General features: G+C 47.7%; 1 protein-coding gene across 4 annotated transcripts in view; it reads right to left on the reverse strand.

Annotated features, from left to right (window-relative positions):
* The window catches only part of zdhhc4 (zinc finger DHHC-type palmitoyltransferase 4), a 35,866-nt gene extending 20,498 nt beyond the window's left edge, over positions 1-15,368 (reverse strand). The window contains exons 1-3 of one of the 4 annotated variants that reach the window (XM_070901399.1): positions 15,240-15,368; positions 8,710-8,897; positions 8,203-8,595 (exon numbers count right to left, since the gene is read on the reverse strand). In XM_070901399.1, the coding sequence (XP_070757500.1) occupies positions 8,203-8,337 (135 nt within the window). In that variant the 5' untranslated portion in view covers positions 8,338-8,595; positions 8,710-8,897; positions 15,240-15,368. Of the gene's footprint in view, positions 1-564; positions 648-8,202; positions 8,596-8,709; positions 8,898-15,239 lie in introns of those variants that run through there. The other 3 variants (XM_070901401.1, XM_070901402.1, XM_070901400.1) reach the window with 3 other exon arrangements.
* Positions 15,369-15,862: the final 494 nt, after the last annotated feature.

Genomic DNA, 15,862 nt, shown 5'->3' on the forward strand with positions numbered 1-15,862 from the left:
ACACTCACTTTCCCCCCCACCCCCACACTCACTTTCCCCCCCCCCCACACGCACTTTCCCCCACACTCACTTCCCCTTCCCCCCCCACACTCACTTCCCCTTCCCTACTTCCCTCCCTCTCCACTTCCCTCACTCCCCTCCCTCACATTTCCCATTCCCCCAGATCCCTCCCTCACACTCCCTCTCCCCCCAGGCCCCTCCCACTCTTCCCAGACCCCTCCCTCTCTCCCTCACCTCCCTCTCCCCCCTCCCACACCCTCTCCCCCCAGGCCCTTCCCTCTCCCCCCAGGCCCCTTCCCTCTCCCCCCAGGCCCCTCCCTCTCCCCCCTCACACACCCTCTCCCCCCCTCACACACCCTCTCCCCCCAGGCCCCTTCCCTCTCACCTCTCCCCCCAGGCCCCTCCCTCTCCCTCTCCCTCTCCCTCTCCCCCCTCACACACCCTCTCCCCTCACACACCCTCTCCCCTCAGGCCCCTTCCCTCTCATTCCCTCTCCCCCCAGGCCTCTATTCCCTCACACTCACGCCCCCGGGCCTCTCCCTCTATTTCCTCCCTCAGTCTTACATTCTCCCAGTTCTTCACCGGCTGATATTCCTCAGGAGTCGGCGGCCGAACCGGAAGTGCGAACAGTCTCACAAAGGCGGTCGCCATGGTCACTGCTCGCCGCCGATTGGCTGCTCCCAGGGCGCGCGGCGGCGGCACGTACTGACGTCAGGCGGTGCATGCGCGGCGGCAGCGGCCTCGGGCGGTAACCAGGCAACGGGAGCAGCGCGGCCGGAGCCAGGAGGCCGGAACAGCGGCCTTTGCTGGAGCCTGACCTGAAAGGCCAGCAGTGAAACTTGCAGCAGTGGGCCTTGTCTGAGGGAGCAGTAAGGTTATCCCAGGGTCACCAAACAAAAATGATCACAATAAGAAATATTAGAACACGATCAATTTTTAAGAACACCACTAATATAGGATGGTCCAAACAAACTAAAGAGATGCCAAAATAAGCACCAAGTACCACGCCTACACGACCCTGCGGTGCCCATTGGTCGCGGAAGGCATGAAGCACACCGCTGGACACCGTATGCTGCCTCTCCAGGGCCACCCGGGCACAGACAGGACTGCGGGGAGAGGCAGGCAGCCAGAGCGACCCTCGCCATGGGACCCACCAGTCCTGCACTGACAAATTGCTGTTTTAGCCAGGCCCATGAGAAGATCCTCCGACCTGCCCCCCTCCCCCCATCTGCACTGGTTGGCCAAACATTAGCAAAGTGGGGCTAAACTGGTATGTTGGCCTTCATTACAAAAATATTGGAGTACAAGAATAAAGAAGTCTTACTGCAATTATATAGGACCTTGATGAGACCACACCTGGAGTACTGTGTTCAATTTTGGTCTCCTAACCTAAGGAAGGATATACTTGCCTCAAGAGTGCAACAAAGGTTCACCATACTGGTTCCTGGGATGAGGGGATTGCCCTATGAGGAGAGATTGAATAGACTAGGCCTATATTCTCTCGAGTTTAGAAGAATGATAGAGGTTCATTGAAACCTTCTGATGTCAGGTGGCGTATGCTCGGTGGCAGCAGCCTCGGGCGGTAACCAGGCAATGGGAGCAGCGCGGCCGGAGACAGGAGGCCGGAACAGCGGCGGCCTTTGCTGGAGCCTCACCAGCAGGGCTTGACAGGATAAATGCAGGGAGGATGGGGAGTCTAGAACCAGGGGTCACAGTATAAGGGATCACCCATTTTGGAATGAGATGAGGAGAAATTTCTTCACTCAAAGAGTTGTGAATCTTTTGGATTTCTCTACTCCAGAGGGCTGTGGATTCTCATTGAATATTTTTAACACAGAGATCGATAGATTTTTGGATATTAAGGGAATCAAGGGATATGGAGATAGTGCAAGAAGGTGGCATTGAGGCAGATCAGCCATGATCTCATTGAATGGCGGAGCAGGCTCGAAGGACCAAAAGGCCTACTCCTGCTTCTATTTCTTATGTTCTTAAAATGTTGCCAAAAGTTGAGGAGCAGCTGGAGTTATGGAGATTTTGCTTAAACCCCAAGGAATGGAGAAGAAACCAACTATTGGATAAAAACACAAGTACATGTTAGAGGAGTTACATGGGGCGGGCAGGGGAAGCATGAAGTACAAAGTGAGGTGTCCCAAAGGCTCGGTGTCAAGACCACTACTGTTTCTAATTTATATCAATGACCTGGATTTAGAAACTCCATGCAAATTGGTCACATTTGTAGATGTCACTAAATTAGAAAGGGGCAATAGAATCAAAGGAGGCAGCTGAGAAATGACAGGACGAGTTAGAATTAATGTGGGCAGAATTAATGGTAGATTAAATTTACTGCAGCCAAATGCCAAGTACTTACTTAGGAAGGGAAAACATGTGACACGTGTTCTTCAAGAATGGTGTTAAAATAACTGAGGATGAAATTGGAAGAGACCTAGGAGTCTAAGTAGACTTGATACTCAACATGTCCAATTAATGCAGAGTAGCAATTAAGAGAACCAATAGATTGTTGTGTGTCAGCCGTGGCTCAGTTGATAGTATTCTCACCTCTGAGACAGAAGGTCATGGGTTCAAGTTCCACTCCAGAGACTTTTGCACAAAAATCTAGGCTGATACTCCAGTGTAGTACTCAGGGAGTCCTGCACTGTTGGAGATGCCATCTTTCAGATGAGGCATTAAACCGAGGCCCGGTTTGCCCTCTCAGATGGATGTAAAAGATCCCATGGCACTATTTCGAAGAAGAGCAGGAGAATTATCCCCGGTGTCCTGGGCCAGTATTTATCCCTCAATCAACACCACCAAAACATTATCTGGTCATTATCACATTGCTGTTTGTGGGAGCTTTGTGTGTGTGAATTGACTGCCGTGTTTCCTACATTACAACAGTGACTACACTTCAAAACGTACTTCATTGGCTGTAAAGTGCTTTGGGCTGTCCAGAGGTCATGAAAGGTGCAATAGAGCTGCAAATTCTAATTTCTTTCTAAAATTCCTTCATAAACTTGCAGATCGCTACCAAGTTATCCTTAATCTTCTCCACTGTAGTGAAAAAAACCTAATTTCTTCAATGTCAAAACTAGCTATATTAATACAATACAAAATAAACTATAGGAAATTTAATAAAAATGTTACAAAACATTATTTCTGCTCTCTTTTCTCCCTTTTCTCTGTTCTCATTTTTTTTAGTTTTCTATGATCTATATTCTCTGTTTTACTCATTATTTCTTACTGCTTTTCCTTTTGTCTGATTTTCTGTGTCTCCACCCTTGTCTGATTTGGAACTTGAACACAGAATCTTTAAATCTGGCTTCTGATTGGCTGAAAACCAGTTCTGAAGTCAACTATTTTCAGCCAATTAGCAGCTAAATGTTGAAGCTTGATCTGGTTACATTATTAGAAAGACCAACTCAAATGCTTGTACTGTATTTGATTTTATTTCAGATTCAAGCATCTGCAGTATTTTGCTTTTGTCAAATGTTTGACACCTTTTGCAAGCCTGACATCAGAGGCTCCAAGCACCAATTGGCAATCAAGGGAACAACAGAGATCACAATGAGTCATCGCAGTGGTGATTGGTGGATTAAAAACCTATCTTGTGTACTCTACTGAAGAGTTAACTTCTCTCCCACAGTCAGCAACTTTCACAGCCTTTAACTGGTTTTCAATTGAATCTGAGGCAAGTTGGTAGGACAGTCTGCACAGTGGTGCTAAAAATGGGAAATCTGAGGGTACATTATTAAATGAAGGGTAATAGTAAGAAGATCAGGATGTGGAAGTGATCAAATATTTTGGCACATAGCAGCAGTTTGCGATAAAGAATGTTGGAACAGCGGGTGTGAGTCGAGTCCAAGTCAGTGGAGGTGATACTGACTACAGAGCTGAGAGGGCACACGGAGTACTGACCATTGACCTTATGAAAACACAAAGGACATTGAAATGTATTCAAAGGAGCACAAGTTTGACTTCAGGACCTGTATCAATGAGCTAAGAAGAGAGGTGATAGGGGATAAATCTTGTAAAGTAGAACATTTTGGGAGGACAAAGAGAGGAGCAGCCAGATGTGAACCAAGTGTTTAAAGTCATGAACAAAATTGTTTGGGTGCATATGGAGAATCCCTTCCTGCGTTGAACTAGGAGAAAATGAGCACGTATGAATATGTGAAGAAATCTGGGATAATCAGAGCTAGGAACTATGGGCTGGATTTTTGGCGTTGCTGATTTCGGGGGCAGTAATGGCGGTGGGGCGGTAAAGTTTGCGCCCGGGAACAGTTTGTGCCTCAGTCAGAAAAATTAGGCAGCTGGGCCGAGAGTGGGGCAGAGCGCTAGGGGAGGCGAGTTATGGGGAGGGGCGGGGAAGTGGAGCTGAGTCCATGATCAGATCAGCCATGATCTTATTAAATGGCGGAGCAGGCTCGAGGGGTCAAATGGCCTACTCCTGCTCCTATTTCTTGTATTCTTGTGTTGCACACCTCTCTCAGGGTGTTAGGCTGACTGAGCACGGGAAAATCCCAAGTTAAAGAGCTGGCCCGAGAGCGCTCGAAGAGAGGACTAGGGAGAAAAAAAGACTTGAATAATAACCACCAAAAACATTCCCTATACATAGCCCACACCACCACAACATAAATGTAGTGTATGTAGCACACAATCATTGACTCCACACGGTCTGGTGTTAATCTAACTGCTGTGACCTTCGTCCTTTATTGAACAGCCTCAGAGTGACTCTTAGGTGTGGTCGTCAGCCTTTTATACTGCCTCTTGCAGGTACTTTCAGGTCTCCCACCACAGCGCCCTCTGTGGTGTACCATTGTGCTAATTATTATACATTTTAGGTACCAGGACGACACCCACATCAATAAATAACAATAAATCACAAAAAACAAAACAAACAAACACACTTACCTGAGGTGGACGTTACTTACCTCACTGCAGCCGGTATAGGTCGCACTGCCCGTTTTCACAGGCGGTCCCAGCAGGGCGCGCTGCGGGGTGTATGGGTCAGTGGGGAGTAAAAAAAAAAAAAAATCGAGCCAGTGTCGCAACCAGGGGCGTTGCACACTGGCTCACCTCATCCGGGCGGTAATGCTCTGCGTCCTGCTGCAACCGGTCCGGAAAACCCTGGCGGGGCACTGGAAGCTGACCGTCCACCCAGAAGAGCTCACCGCCGCCATTGTCGCCCCTCCGGAGTGAAAACAGAGGCGGACAGCACCGGAAAATCCAGCCCCATCACTTTACTCTTAGGTTTCTTGGAGACACATCAGTGCTGGGGCCGCCGGTCCTTTTTTATCTACGCAGGCAATGCTTGGACAGTCAGTGTTGGGACAGTCAGCCATGTTTTGTTTTCATTTTGCTGGGTTTTAGCAGAGTCTGTATTCAGCACAGGGAATATTGTAACAGGGAGTGTATCGGGTCATCTGTTGGGTTACATGATGTGGGACCTTGCTTATTATTGAATGGCTTATTATGTTACAGGAACTAGATTAAGTTCGCAGCAACACTCTGACAGCCTTGCTCAGTCTGTAATCGATCCACAAACCCTTTGAACATTGGGAGATGATTTTCCAGGTAATGTTCAACGTTCTGGGTTTTTCACGTCCAGCTGCCGACTGCGTAAAAGGTGAGTATGTTTTAATGAGTTAGATCACAGTGCTGTGAAAGCATCATCTTATGTATGTTGTGACACATTGGTATGCACATACACAGATAGCTATGTCATGCTAGTGTGACCAGAGGATTATTCAGCAGGTTACATGGTGTTGGTGTGGGGAGAGTTCAGTGTGTTAAACCGTGTTAGTGTGATTGCTAGTGGGGTTTAGTGTGTTACATGGATTAGGTGTGAGTGTGAGATTTGGCAATATTTGTGTTGATTGTGGGAGTGGGGGTGGAAGAACTTCTGCTACCATGGCTACCTGTTTGAGCATTGTTGCCATGGTAGTCGGGGGAGGAAGTGCCCTGTGTCTATGCTCAAGCAACTTGGAGGAGTCATTACTGTGGCTTGTTTTAATCTATTTTGCCATCAGACATCTATATACAGGATTAGAATCAAACAGTAAATATTTATCCGGTGTTATCAGGCTAGTGAGAGACCTGTGCTGTGCTTAAGGGTCTAATTGGATGTGAGCAGCATTCACAGTGTCTGGAGTATCTGGAACACTGCCTATTTATCAGTGATATCCCTGAATGAATTGCAATTTTCAAGAAATTACATTTTACCTTGCAAAGCCCAATCTCTGATCCACATCCATTTGCAGTCAAATACATTGAACCCTAATTGCAGTGTACCTACACATGCCCGTAGATGCACACAGTCACATCCACACACACCCCTATGCACTTGCCCACAGACTGTGTGCTGAGCATTGATTTGATACAGCTAAAGGCCCCAGGCTTGGCACTGTCATTCATTGGTTCTTCCATTGACATTGGGTACAGCAGAAGTGAATGGGATGCTTCACTGAAATTCTCTGCTCTAATCAAGATTACGATCAGATCAGTTGTTTATTGATCTGGAGTTTACTGAGCCCAGAATGGACCAGGTTAGATTTTGGGATTATGATTCTAAACATTTATAGACGTGGGTTTTAATCCTGTGGTCTAGCACATCTGGAGAGAACACATGAAAAAGCTTGTTTGAACAGTAATCCATCTCTCAGCCATAGTCTGCAACTTCTTGCTCACAACTTTTCTTGTCTCTTCTCTATTTTATCAGCACTACTATAATCACTGTTCCTCTGAACTTTCCTGTCTTGTTCCGACCAAGCTCTAAATACAGTATTCTGCACATACTTCCTCCTCACTGCATCCTATGTTGAAATCAACATTGCTGGGACCATTTCCTACTCCAACACCCAAGTCACACTTATTATCAGCAAGGGCAGACATCGACGACGAAGTTCAAAACCGCCTTCAGTGCGTCAGCGCAGCCTTCAGTTGCCTGAGGAAGAGAGTGTTCGAAGATCAGGCCCTCAAATTTGGCACCAAGCTTCTGGTCTACAGGGCTGCAGTGATACCCGCCCTCCTGTATGGCTCAAGGGACACCCTCAAAGCCTCACTGATAAAGTGCAACATCCCCACCGACACCTGGGAGTCCCTGGCCAAAGACCGCCCTAAGTGGAGGAAGTGCATCCGGGAGGGCATTGAGCACCTCGAGTCTCGTCACCGAGAGCATGCAGAAATCAAGCACAGGCTGCGGAAAGAGTGTGCGGCAAACCAGTCCCACCCACCCCTTCCCTCAACAGCTATCCATCCCACCTATGACAGAGACTGTGGTTCTCGTATTGGACTGTACAGCCACCTAAGAACTCATGTTAAGAGTGGAAGCAAGTCTTCCTCGATTCCGAGGGACTGTCTATGATGATGGCTCAGAGACGTGGACCATATACAGTAGACACCTCAAATCGCTGGAGAAATACCACCAACGATGTCTCCGCAAGATCCTGTAAATCCCCTGGGAGGACAGACACACCAACATCAGTGTTCTCAATCAGGCCAACATCCCCAGCATCGAAGCACTGACCACACTCGACCAGCTCCGTTGGGCAGACCACACTGTTCGCATGCCTGACACAAGACTCCCAAAGCAAGCGCTCTACTCGGAATTCCTACATGGCAAACAAGCCCCAGGTGGTCAGAGGAAGCGTTTCAAGTACACCCTCAAAGTCTGCTTGATAAAGTGCAACATCCCCACCGGCACCTAGGAATCCCTGGCCCAAAACCGCCGTAATTGGAGGACGAGCATCCGGGAGGGCGCTGAGCACCTCGAGTCTTGTCGACGAGAACATGCAGAAAGCAAGCGCAGGCAGCGGAAGGAGTGTGCGGCAAACCAGACTCCCCACCCAACCTTTTCCTTCAACAATTGTCTGTCCCACCTATGACAGAGACTGTAATTCCCGTATTGGACTGTTCAGTCACCTGTGAACTCACTTTTAGAGTGGAAGCAAGTCTTCCTCGATTTCGAGGGACTGCCTATGATGATGACATTCTCTCCCAGGACTTTCAAATTGTGGAACTCCTCACTTTTCTCCAACCATCTCCAAGATCTTTGAACTGTAGCTTGGCTTCACACGGTCACTACTGAATGATTCTTCGCTTCCTTTCTACTCTGGTGTCCTGCCCCCTGACCTTTGGTCCCTCGCTGCAACAAGTCAATTAAAAAATAATACAAGCCCAGAAGTGATAGTAAGATGCTACACTTACTGACAGCCGATCGGAAACCCAAAGGCAGGTGGCACTTCCCGTACGTGAGCACTTTGAAGATTTGTCATTTCTCTTTAAGATGCGCCTCTTACACCTGGTTGAGTAGTTTGAGTTTGGACGGTGGGTACAGGACATGTCATTGTGCAGTATGCTACAGATTGCACTTTAAATGTCGCACCTTTTGCTATGTTGAGGCCGGATTCATGTACACAGGAATGTACAGAACCAGTAAAGGTTCTTGCGATTCCTCTGACCATTCCCAGTGTAAGAAGATGATAGCGTTCATCTTTTAAATACAGCTTTGTCCTAATTCATTATTGATGTGAATGGATTTCACCTTCCAGAGAACAGGGTCCTGAACTGGACAGTAATTCACAGTTGGATCCAATCCACCTGAAACAAAATCAGATCACAAATAAGAAGTTTGTGAATGATTTACAATCATTGTGCTATGTGCTCCAATCTGAATGTGTGAAACTTCTACACTCACAATGGCGGGTTGCTCACCATTTGTGTAACTTGGTTCTCTTTTTCATTTATCCATTGAGAGATCAATTGTGTGCATTTGGATGGTTCCATGGGTGGACGCAATGCTCAATGTGGTCGTGAGCTTTACAGACCAGGAACAGCTAGGCTCATTCTTCTGTCTGTTCTTAGTTAGCTGATCTTGTTTGAGAAGCAGTAGATGCCCTGGACTGGAGAGGAGGGGGAAAAAAATCAGTCAGCTTTCCCTCTCTGCATCAGCGTTCCAATTTTGGATAGTGTGTGGCTGGGGGCGTTGAGTACGGTCAAGATCAAGCTCAGATGTGATGCCTCCTGTAGTTATATAATAAATTGACACTCAATGTCCAGGCTTCCATATGAATAATGGTCATTTGGGTAAGGGACCTGAAAAAAGAAAGGAATCACAAAGTGGAGGAAGCACTAGAGTAGGCATTTTCACCAGTTGGAACTTGTCACGGAGTACCTCCATCACAGTAACAGAATCCATCTTATATGGACACCATGCAGTGATCATAGTAACATATGCTCCTGTAGTCATGGTAACATATGTCACACATGCTCCTGTAACCATGGTAAGAGATCTCACACATACTCCTGTAACCGTGGTAACGGATCTCACACATACGCTGTGGCCATGGTAACAGATGTCACACACGCTCCTGTGGTCATAGTAACAGTGGATGTCACACTTGTACCATGGTGTAGTCACACTAACAGTGGAAATATCACACTGTGCTTTAGTCATGTAACAGCAGCATGTCATGTAATGCTGTGGAAAGTTTAACATTATACAACTGGCCTCCAGAATAACAACTCTTGCCACCCAACTGTATACCACACGATAAAAATAGTTAAAAAATGAACCATATTAATGAGAGTAATTACTCTGTAAGGAGCTGGTGTTTGAGTTGGAACTGACTGGTGACTGGTAAATGTGTTTGTCAGGGTAGTGTCTGGCTACATAGAAACATAGAAAATAGGTGGAGGAGTAGGCCATTCGGCCCTTCGAGCCTCATCCTGACCAACCCCCTGACTCTAACCCCCCTCCCCTCATCCTGACTAGCCCCTGATTGTGGCGTTTTCCTCTCAGATTGTATTATGGCCGTAATATATAATATATATATATATATATATATATATATACACAGAGAACTGAGAGTTACAGAGGGTGTTTGTGAAGACCCTATGATTAATTTGTTGGCCTGTGCTAAGTTAGTTCAACAGGTATAGTGCAACAGTTGGCCTCAACAGTACCCTTGTGTTATAAGAACATAAGAAATAGGAGCAGGAGTAGGCCATTCAGCTCTTTGAACTATTCAATAAGATCATGGCTGATCATGGAATAATTTTCCCACATTTCCATATTCCTTGATTCATTTAGTGTCCAAAAATCTATCGATTGCTTTCTTGAACGACTGAGCATCCACAGCCCTTTGGGCTGGAGAAGTTCAAAGATTCACCACCCTCTGAGTGAAGAAATATCTCCTCATCTCAGTCCTAAATGGCCGACCTCTTGTTCTGGGACTGTGACCCCTAGCTTTAGACTCCCCAGCCAGGGGAAACATCCGTTCACCATCTGCTCTGTCAAACCCCTTAAGAATTTTATGGGGTGACAATTTGGTCGCGGCTCTGTTGTGGCGTTAACCCGAGCGGAACGGTAAATTTTGTGCCAGCAAGTGGTAAAGCTGCAAAATTCATCAGCTGGGCCCTGAGTTTGGAGCAGAACACTAAGGGAGGCGTTGCACACTTCTTTTGGGGCGCTAGGCTGGCTGAACAAGTGAAAATCCCGAGCTAAACAGCCAGCCTTGAAGCACCCTAAGAGAGGCCTGGGAAAGGGGGAAAGAAATCTGAAAAAAAATGCCCCAAACATTCCAAATCAATAACTCACGCCACCACAACATAAATTGTGGGAAAAAAGCAATCACACGTACCTCAGGTCGACATTACTTACCACACTATGGCCGCTAAGCTTGGAACGCCAGCTTCCATAGGCATTCCCACCAGAACGCTCTACGGAGCACTATGGGTTGGGCGCGATCCAAATATCGAGCCGGTGTTGCAACCAGGGGCATTGCACACCGGCTCGCCATTTCCGGGCGGTAATGCTCCGTGCCCCCTCGAAACCGGCACCGAATGTCCCAGCGGGGCGCTGGAAGCTGGCCCCTTGCCCGGAAGTGCTTACAGCCATCCCTCCGGGGTGCTAACAGGTGCAGCAGAAGACCGGAAATCCAGCCCACAAATATTTCAATTAGATCATCTCTCATTCTTCTAAACTCTAGAGCATATAGTTAGGGAGAGGAAAATCAGCCCATGCTCCTGCTCCTCATCATTATCCAGGAACTCGTGTTGGTGCATTTGTATGCAGACATCGGGTGAAGACAGGTTTGGGTTGAGCTGTGATGCCCTTACAGGTTGAATAGTCTGCTGACACATGAAGACTATGCTTCACTGAGGTACTGTGGTGCAGCCAGCTCCTTGGAACTGTACCCTACGAGTCAGTCTTCAGGAGAGCAGGGGGAAAATTGGGGACAAAAGTTCACAAAAAGTTAACTGTCGACCTTGTTGAGCAAGTGCTGTAAGGTTGCAGCATTCCTGCTTCAAACCTCCAATGAATGGAGAAAATGAGGACAGTAGAAGAGCTATTATCAAGTGTGGAACAGTGTTCCACAGGGAGTGTGGAGAACAGGCAGGATGCCCAGAATAGGTCTTGGTTTATAGTTCAGCAGAAACTCGCTATGTAGGGTACTGGAATTAGGGCAGCGCTGTACTGTGCAGATCTCACTTCCAGCTCACAGGTAATTAGGCTAAAACTGATCAGACTCTGGGTATAAAGTGTCTCTGAAATTCTGTTCTTGTGCAAGGAAGGGCAGCATTCGCCCTTGCTCAGTTACCTTTCAAATGCCCTTTATGCCCTTCATTCAGATTGATATTCAGAAGAAGTCCTATTAGAATTAGTCTGTTTCATCAAGCAGTGAAATGACCTTTTTTAATTAAAAACTGCGGTGAAATGCAGTAAACAAGGACCCGCTTAGAGTAAATGTCACTCACCCACCCCTGCTCACACAATCTGCCTCTGTGCAGTTTGTGTCCTTTTCTTTTCTAAGGTCTTTGAACATGTTTTTGCCTCCCAGCTCCGTGCCCTCAACTCCCAAAAATCCCTGTTCGAATCCCTACAGTCCACTTTCTGCCCTTCTGATAGCACAGACAATAACCTGACCATTATCTGTGACCAATCCTGTCCTCACTCCATTCCCCACATCTTTTCCAACAGGATCACAGGGTAGTGATCAAAACATGAGTTTCCTTCGTAACCCAGGGCGCACTTTCACTGCTCATGCTCAGTTGTCCCAAGCCTGACCCGGTGACAGCCTTAGTTCGGTGGGTCGCACTCTCGCCTGAGTCAGATTAAGTCCCACTCCAGAGACTTGAGCATAAAATCTAGGCCGACACTCTGGTGTATTACTGTTTTGGACTGTGCAGCCACCTAAGAACTCATGTTAAGAGTGGAAGCAAGTCTTCCTCGATTGCCTATGATGATGCATTACCGAGGGAGTGCTGCACTGTTGGAGGTGCTGCCTTTTGGATGAGATGTTAAACCGAGGCCCCCATCTGCCCTCTCTGGTTGATGTAAAAGATCCCGTGGTTTATTTCCTTCTTTCCTTCGCTTTAGCTTAGCTTCCTCCCTTCTTTACAGCATTAAACCGGCCGAACCAAAGTCACAAACGACATCCTCTGTGACTGTGACTATGGTGCACTATCCCATCTTGAACTTTCAGCACTGTTTGATATGATGAACCACTCCATTTCCTCTATTACCTCTCCTCAGTCGGCCAGTGCTGTGGGATTGCGCCCACATGATTGTCCAAATGCTGCCAACACATCTCCCGCTATAGTTTTTCTATCCATCCTCCAGAGACGCGCAAGGTTCTGCCCTTGCCCTTTTCTTCATTTATATGATACCCCTTGGTGATATCATCTGCAGGTTTGGGGTCAGCTGTCATGTGTACAGTGACAAAATCCAGCTCTAACTCTCCACTATCTCCCTTGATCCTTATGACTCATCATAGGCGGTCCCTCGAACAAGGATGACTCGCTTCCACACCAAAAGGGATGAGTTTGCAAATATAATACAATGAAGGACTCGATATTCCAGTCGTGAACTCCAGAAGTGGAAGATGCCTGTGCGAGGATTTTTTTAACGTGGGGTGACCGTTGCACATCAGCCACCACACGGGCTTGACAGAGCTAGGCCTTTATCCAGTGGCAAGGGTTAACCAGGTCGACTCGAGACCTGCTCTGCTGCACGGACCTAATGCGCACATATATCGCAGTGTGGGCTGGCCCGTGCTGCCCCTGGGCCCTCGGCTCTTCTGGGCCTTGTACCCTCATTTGCCGCACCTCCGCCATGATCTCTCGCCGCTCCTCCGCCATAAACATTCGCTGCACCTCCGTCACGATCTCCCACCGAATCTCAGCCACGATCTCCCACCGCTCCTTCGCTCCGATCATTTGCTGCATCAGGTCACCGTTTGGAATGTGGGCAGGAACATCGGCGGGGTCCAGGTACAGCAGAGGAGCGGGAAGGCCGGGGCGGATGAGCGGCCAGAGATCATGCAAACTTCTTAATCATACCCCCAACATTCAAGTCCAAGTCATTGATATATACCACAAAAAGCAAGAGACCCAGCACTGAGCCCTGCGGAACCCCACTGGAATACAGCCTTCCAGCACCAAAAACATCCATCAACCATTACCCTTTGCTTCCTGCCTCTGAGCCAAGAAGACCACTAAGAAGACATTAATAAACTTGTGTAATTGGCAAATTAATTTCAATATAGATAGGTGCGAAGTGGTGCATTTTGGTAGGAAGCAGAAGGAGGCCACATGCTCCTTGGAAAATAAGATAATTCCTTATGACTAGCTCTGTGCTGTCAGACAGCCTGTCTGATAAATGTCACGAATGAATGAAAACCTCCTCTGATTCTACATTGGGATGACTGAAGTCATTGTTTTTGCTCTTGCCATAAATTCCCATGCCACTGATGCAACCCCTGTCTCCCGCTAGACAATGCAAACGTATCCCATTTGAGCTAGAATTGAGCTTTCAACCTATCCATCACCAAGACTGCTTGATTCCACCTCAGTAGCATTGTCTGCTCTTGCCGTAGCTCCTCCACTGCCGAAACCCTTGACCTTTTGTCACTTCCAGACTTGTTCCTCCAATGTCCTCTTTGCTAACCTCCCATACTCCATGAAATCAAACTTGTCCAAAACCCAGCTGTCCTATCCTACACGGAATTATACCCACCACTCCCCATCCTTGCTCATCGACATTGGCTCAAATTCAGAGCTTTTGTCCTTGTCTTCAAATCCATTCACAGCTTCGAACCATCCTACCTCTGAAACCTTCCTCCAGTCTTATATCACTTCCTGGCTCTGGCCTTTTGTGGATTCCCCCTAACTTTGTTCAACATTACAGGTAAAGCGTTCAACCCTCTTGACTATACTCTCTAGAACTCCCTCCCCAAACCCATTCTCAGCTTTAAAAACCTTCTCAAAAACCCATCTATTCAAGCAAGCTTTTGGTCACCTCTGCTATCTCTCCTTGTCTGGCAACGCATCCATTCCTTTGCTCTCTGTGAAGTGCCCTGGGACATTTTCTACATTAAGTTTTTGTTATTGTCTTGTCTTTAAGTATGGTCATCATCTCCCATGTACAGAGCGTGTTTAAAAAAAAAAATCATTCACAGGATGTGGGTATCGCTGGCAAGGCCAGCATTTATTTCCCTTGAGAAGGTGGTGGTGAGCCACCATTTCAGACGGCTGAAGTTTTTCCTAGTGGTTTGATACAACTGAGTGGCTTGCGGGGCCATTTCAGAGGGCAGTTAAGAGTCAACCGCATTGCTGTAGGTCTGGAGTTACATATAGGCCAGACCGGGTAAGGATGGCAGATTTCCTTCCCGAAAGGGACATTAATGAACCAGTTGGATTTTTAGGACAATCTGGTAGTTTCATGGGGCCCAAGTTTCAGCTGGAATTGCTCTTTTTTTTTGGAGCAATTAGTTTAGTTTGGAGTATCTTAAAAATCGGAATTCTCAGCATTTAGTTTGCTCCAGTTCTAGTGAGTTAGTTTAGTTTCGTTTTAGTTCATTTTTTTTTCAAAAGTGGGTATTACCAGCCTCTTATGCCTGTTTAGGCTGCCTGTTTAGGCAGCGAAAAGTTGCTCCAAACTAACTTAGAATGGAGTAAGTATTGACTTTTGTATGCTCAGAAAAACCTTGCATACACTTTAGAATTAGGTGCAGGTAGCCAGAGAAGTGGGGGGGAGGGGAGTTAGAGGGGAGTTAGGGGATTTTCCAAAGTATTAAACACTTCACTTTTACCAATAAAGAGCCATCATCAATAATAAAAGATCAATAAATCAACCAATAAATCAATCAATCAAAACATTAAAAATAAAAAAAATTTAAAATTAAAAAAATTAAGAAATTAAAAATCAATCAATAAATAAAAAAATTAAAATTTCTACTCACCTACTGCAGCACCTATCCGTTCCGGAGCACCAGGAGTCCTCCAACAGCCTGCCGAACAGCTGGTCGGATGGGCCCCGCTGCCGAGGAGGTGTTCGGGCGGGGCCCGCCCCCGGGGAGGTGTTCGGGCGGGGCCCCGCCCCCGAGGAGGAGTTCGGGTGGGGCCCGCCCCCCCGGGGAGGAGTTCGGGCGGGCCCCGCCCCCGGGGAGGAGTTCGGGTCGGGGGGTGGGGCCCCGCCCCCCCGGGGAGGTGTTCGGGCGGGCCCCGCCCCCGGGGAGGAGTTCGGGTCGGGGGGTGGGGCCCAGCCCCCGGGGAGGAGTTCGGGCGGGCCCCGCCCCCCCCGGGGAGGTGTTCGGGCGGGGCCCCGCCCCCGGGGAGGAGTTCGGGAGGGGCCCCGCCCCCGGGGAGGTGCTGGTGCACAGCTGCTGGCACTGAGGGCTGTAGCTCCGCCCCCAGCTGCTTGTGCTGAACACCGAGAATTGCGAGGTAAGTTTTAGGCGCGCTTTTACTTCTCCAAAATAGGCGGGCCTCTCGGAGGTACGCTGTTCTGTGAGACAGCTGAAACTTGGGCCCATGGTCACCATTAGTGATGCTAGCTTTTTATTCCAGGTTTATTTAATTAACT

Source organism: Pristiophorus japonicus, chromosome 15 (genome assembly GCF_044704955.1).
Source record: "Pristiophorus japonicus isolate sPriJap1 chromosome 15, sPriJap1.hap1, whole genome shotgun sequence".
NCBI lineage: Eukaryota > Metazoa > Chordata > Chondrichthyes > Pristiophoridae > Pristiophorus > Pristiophorus japonicus.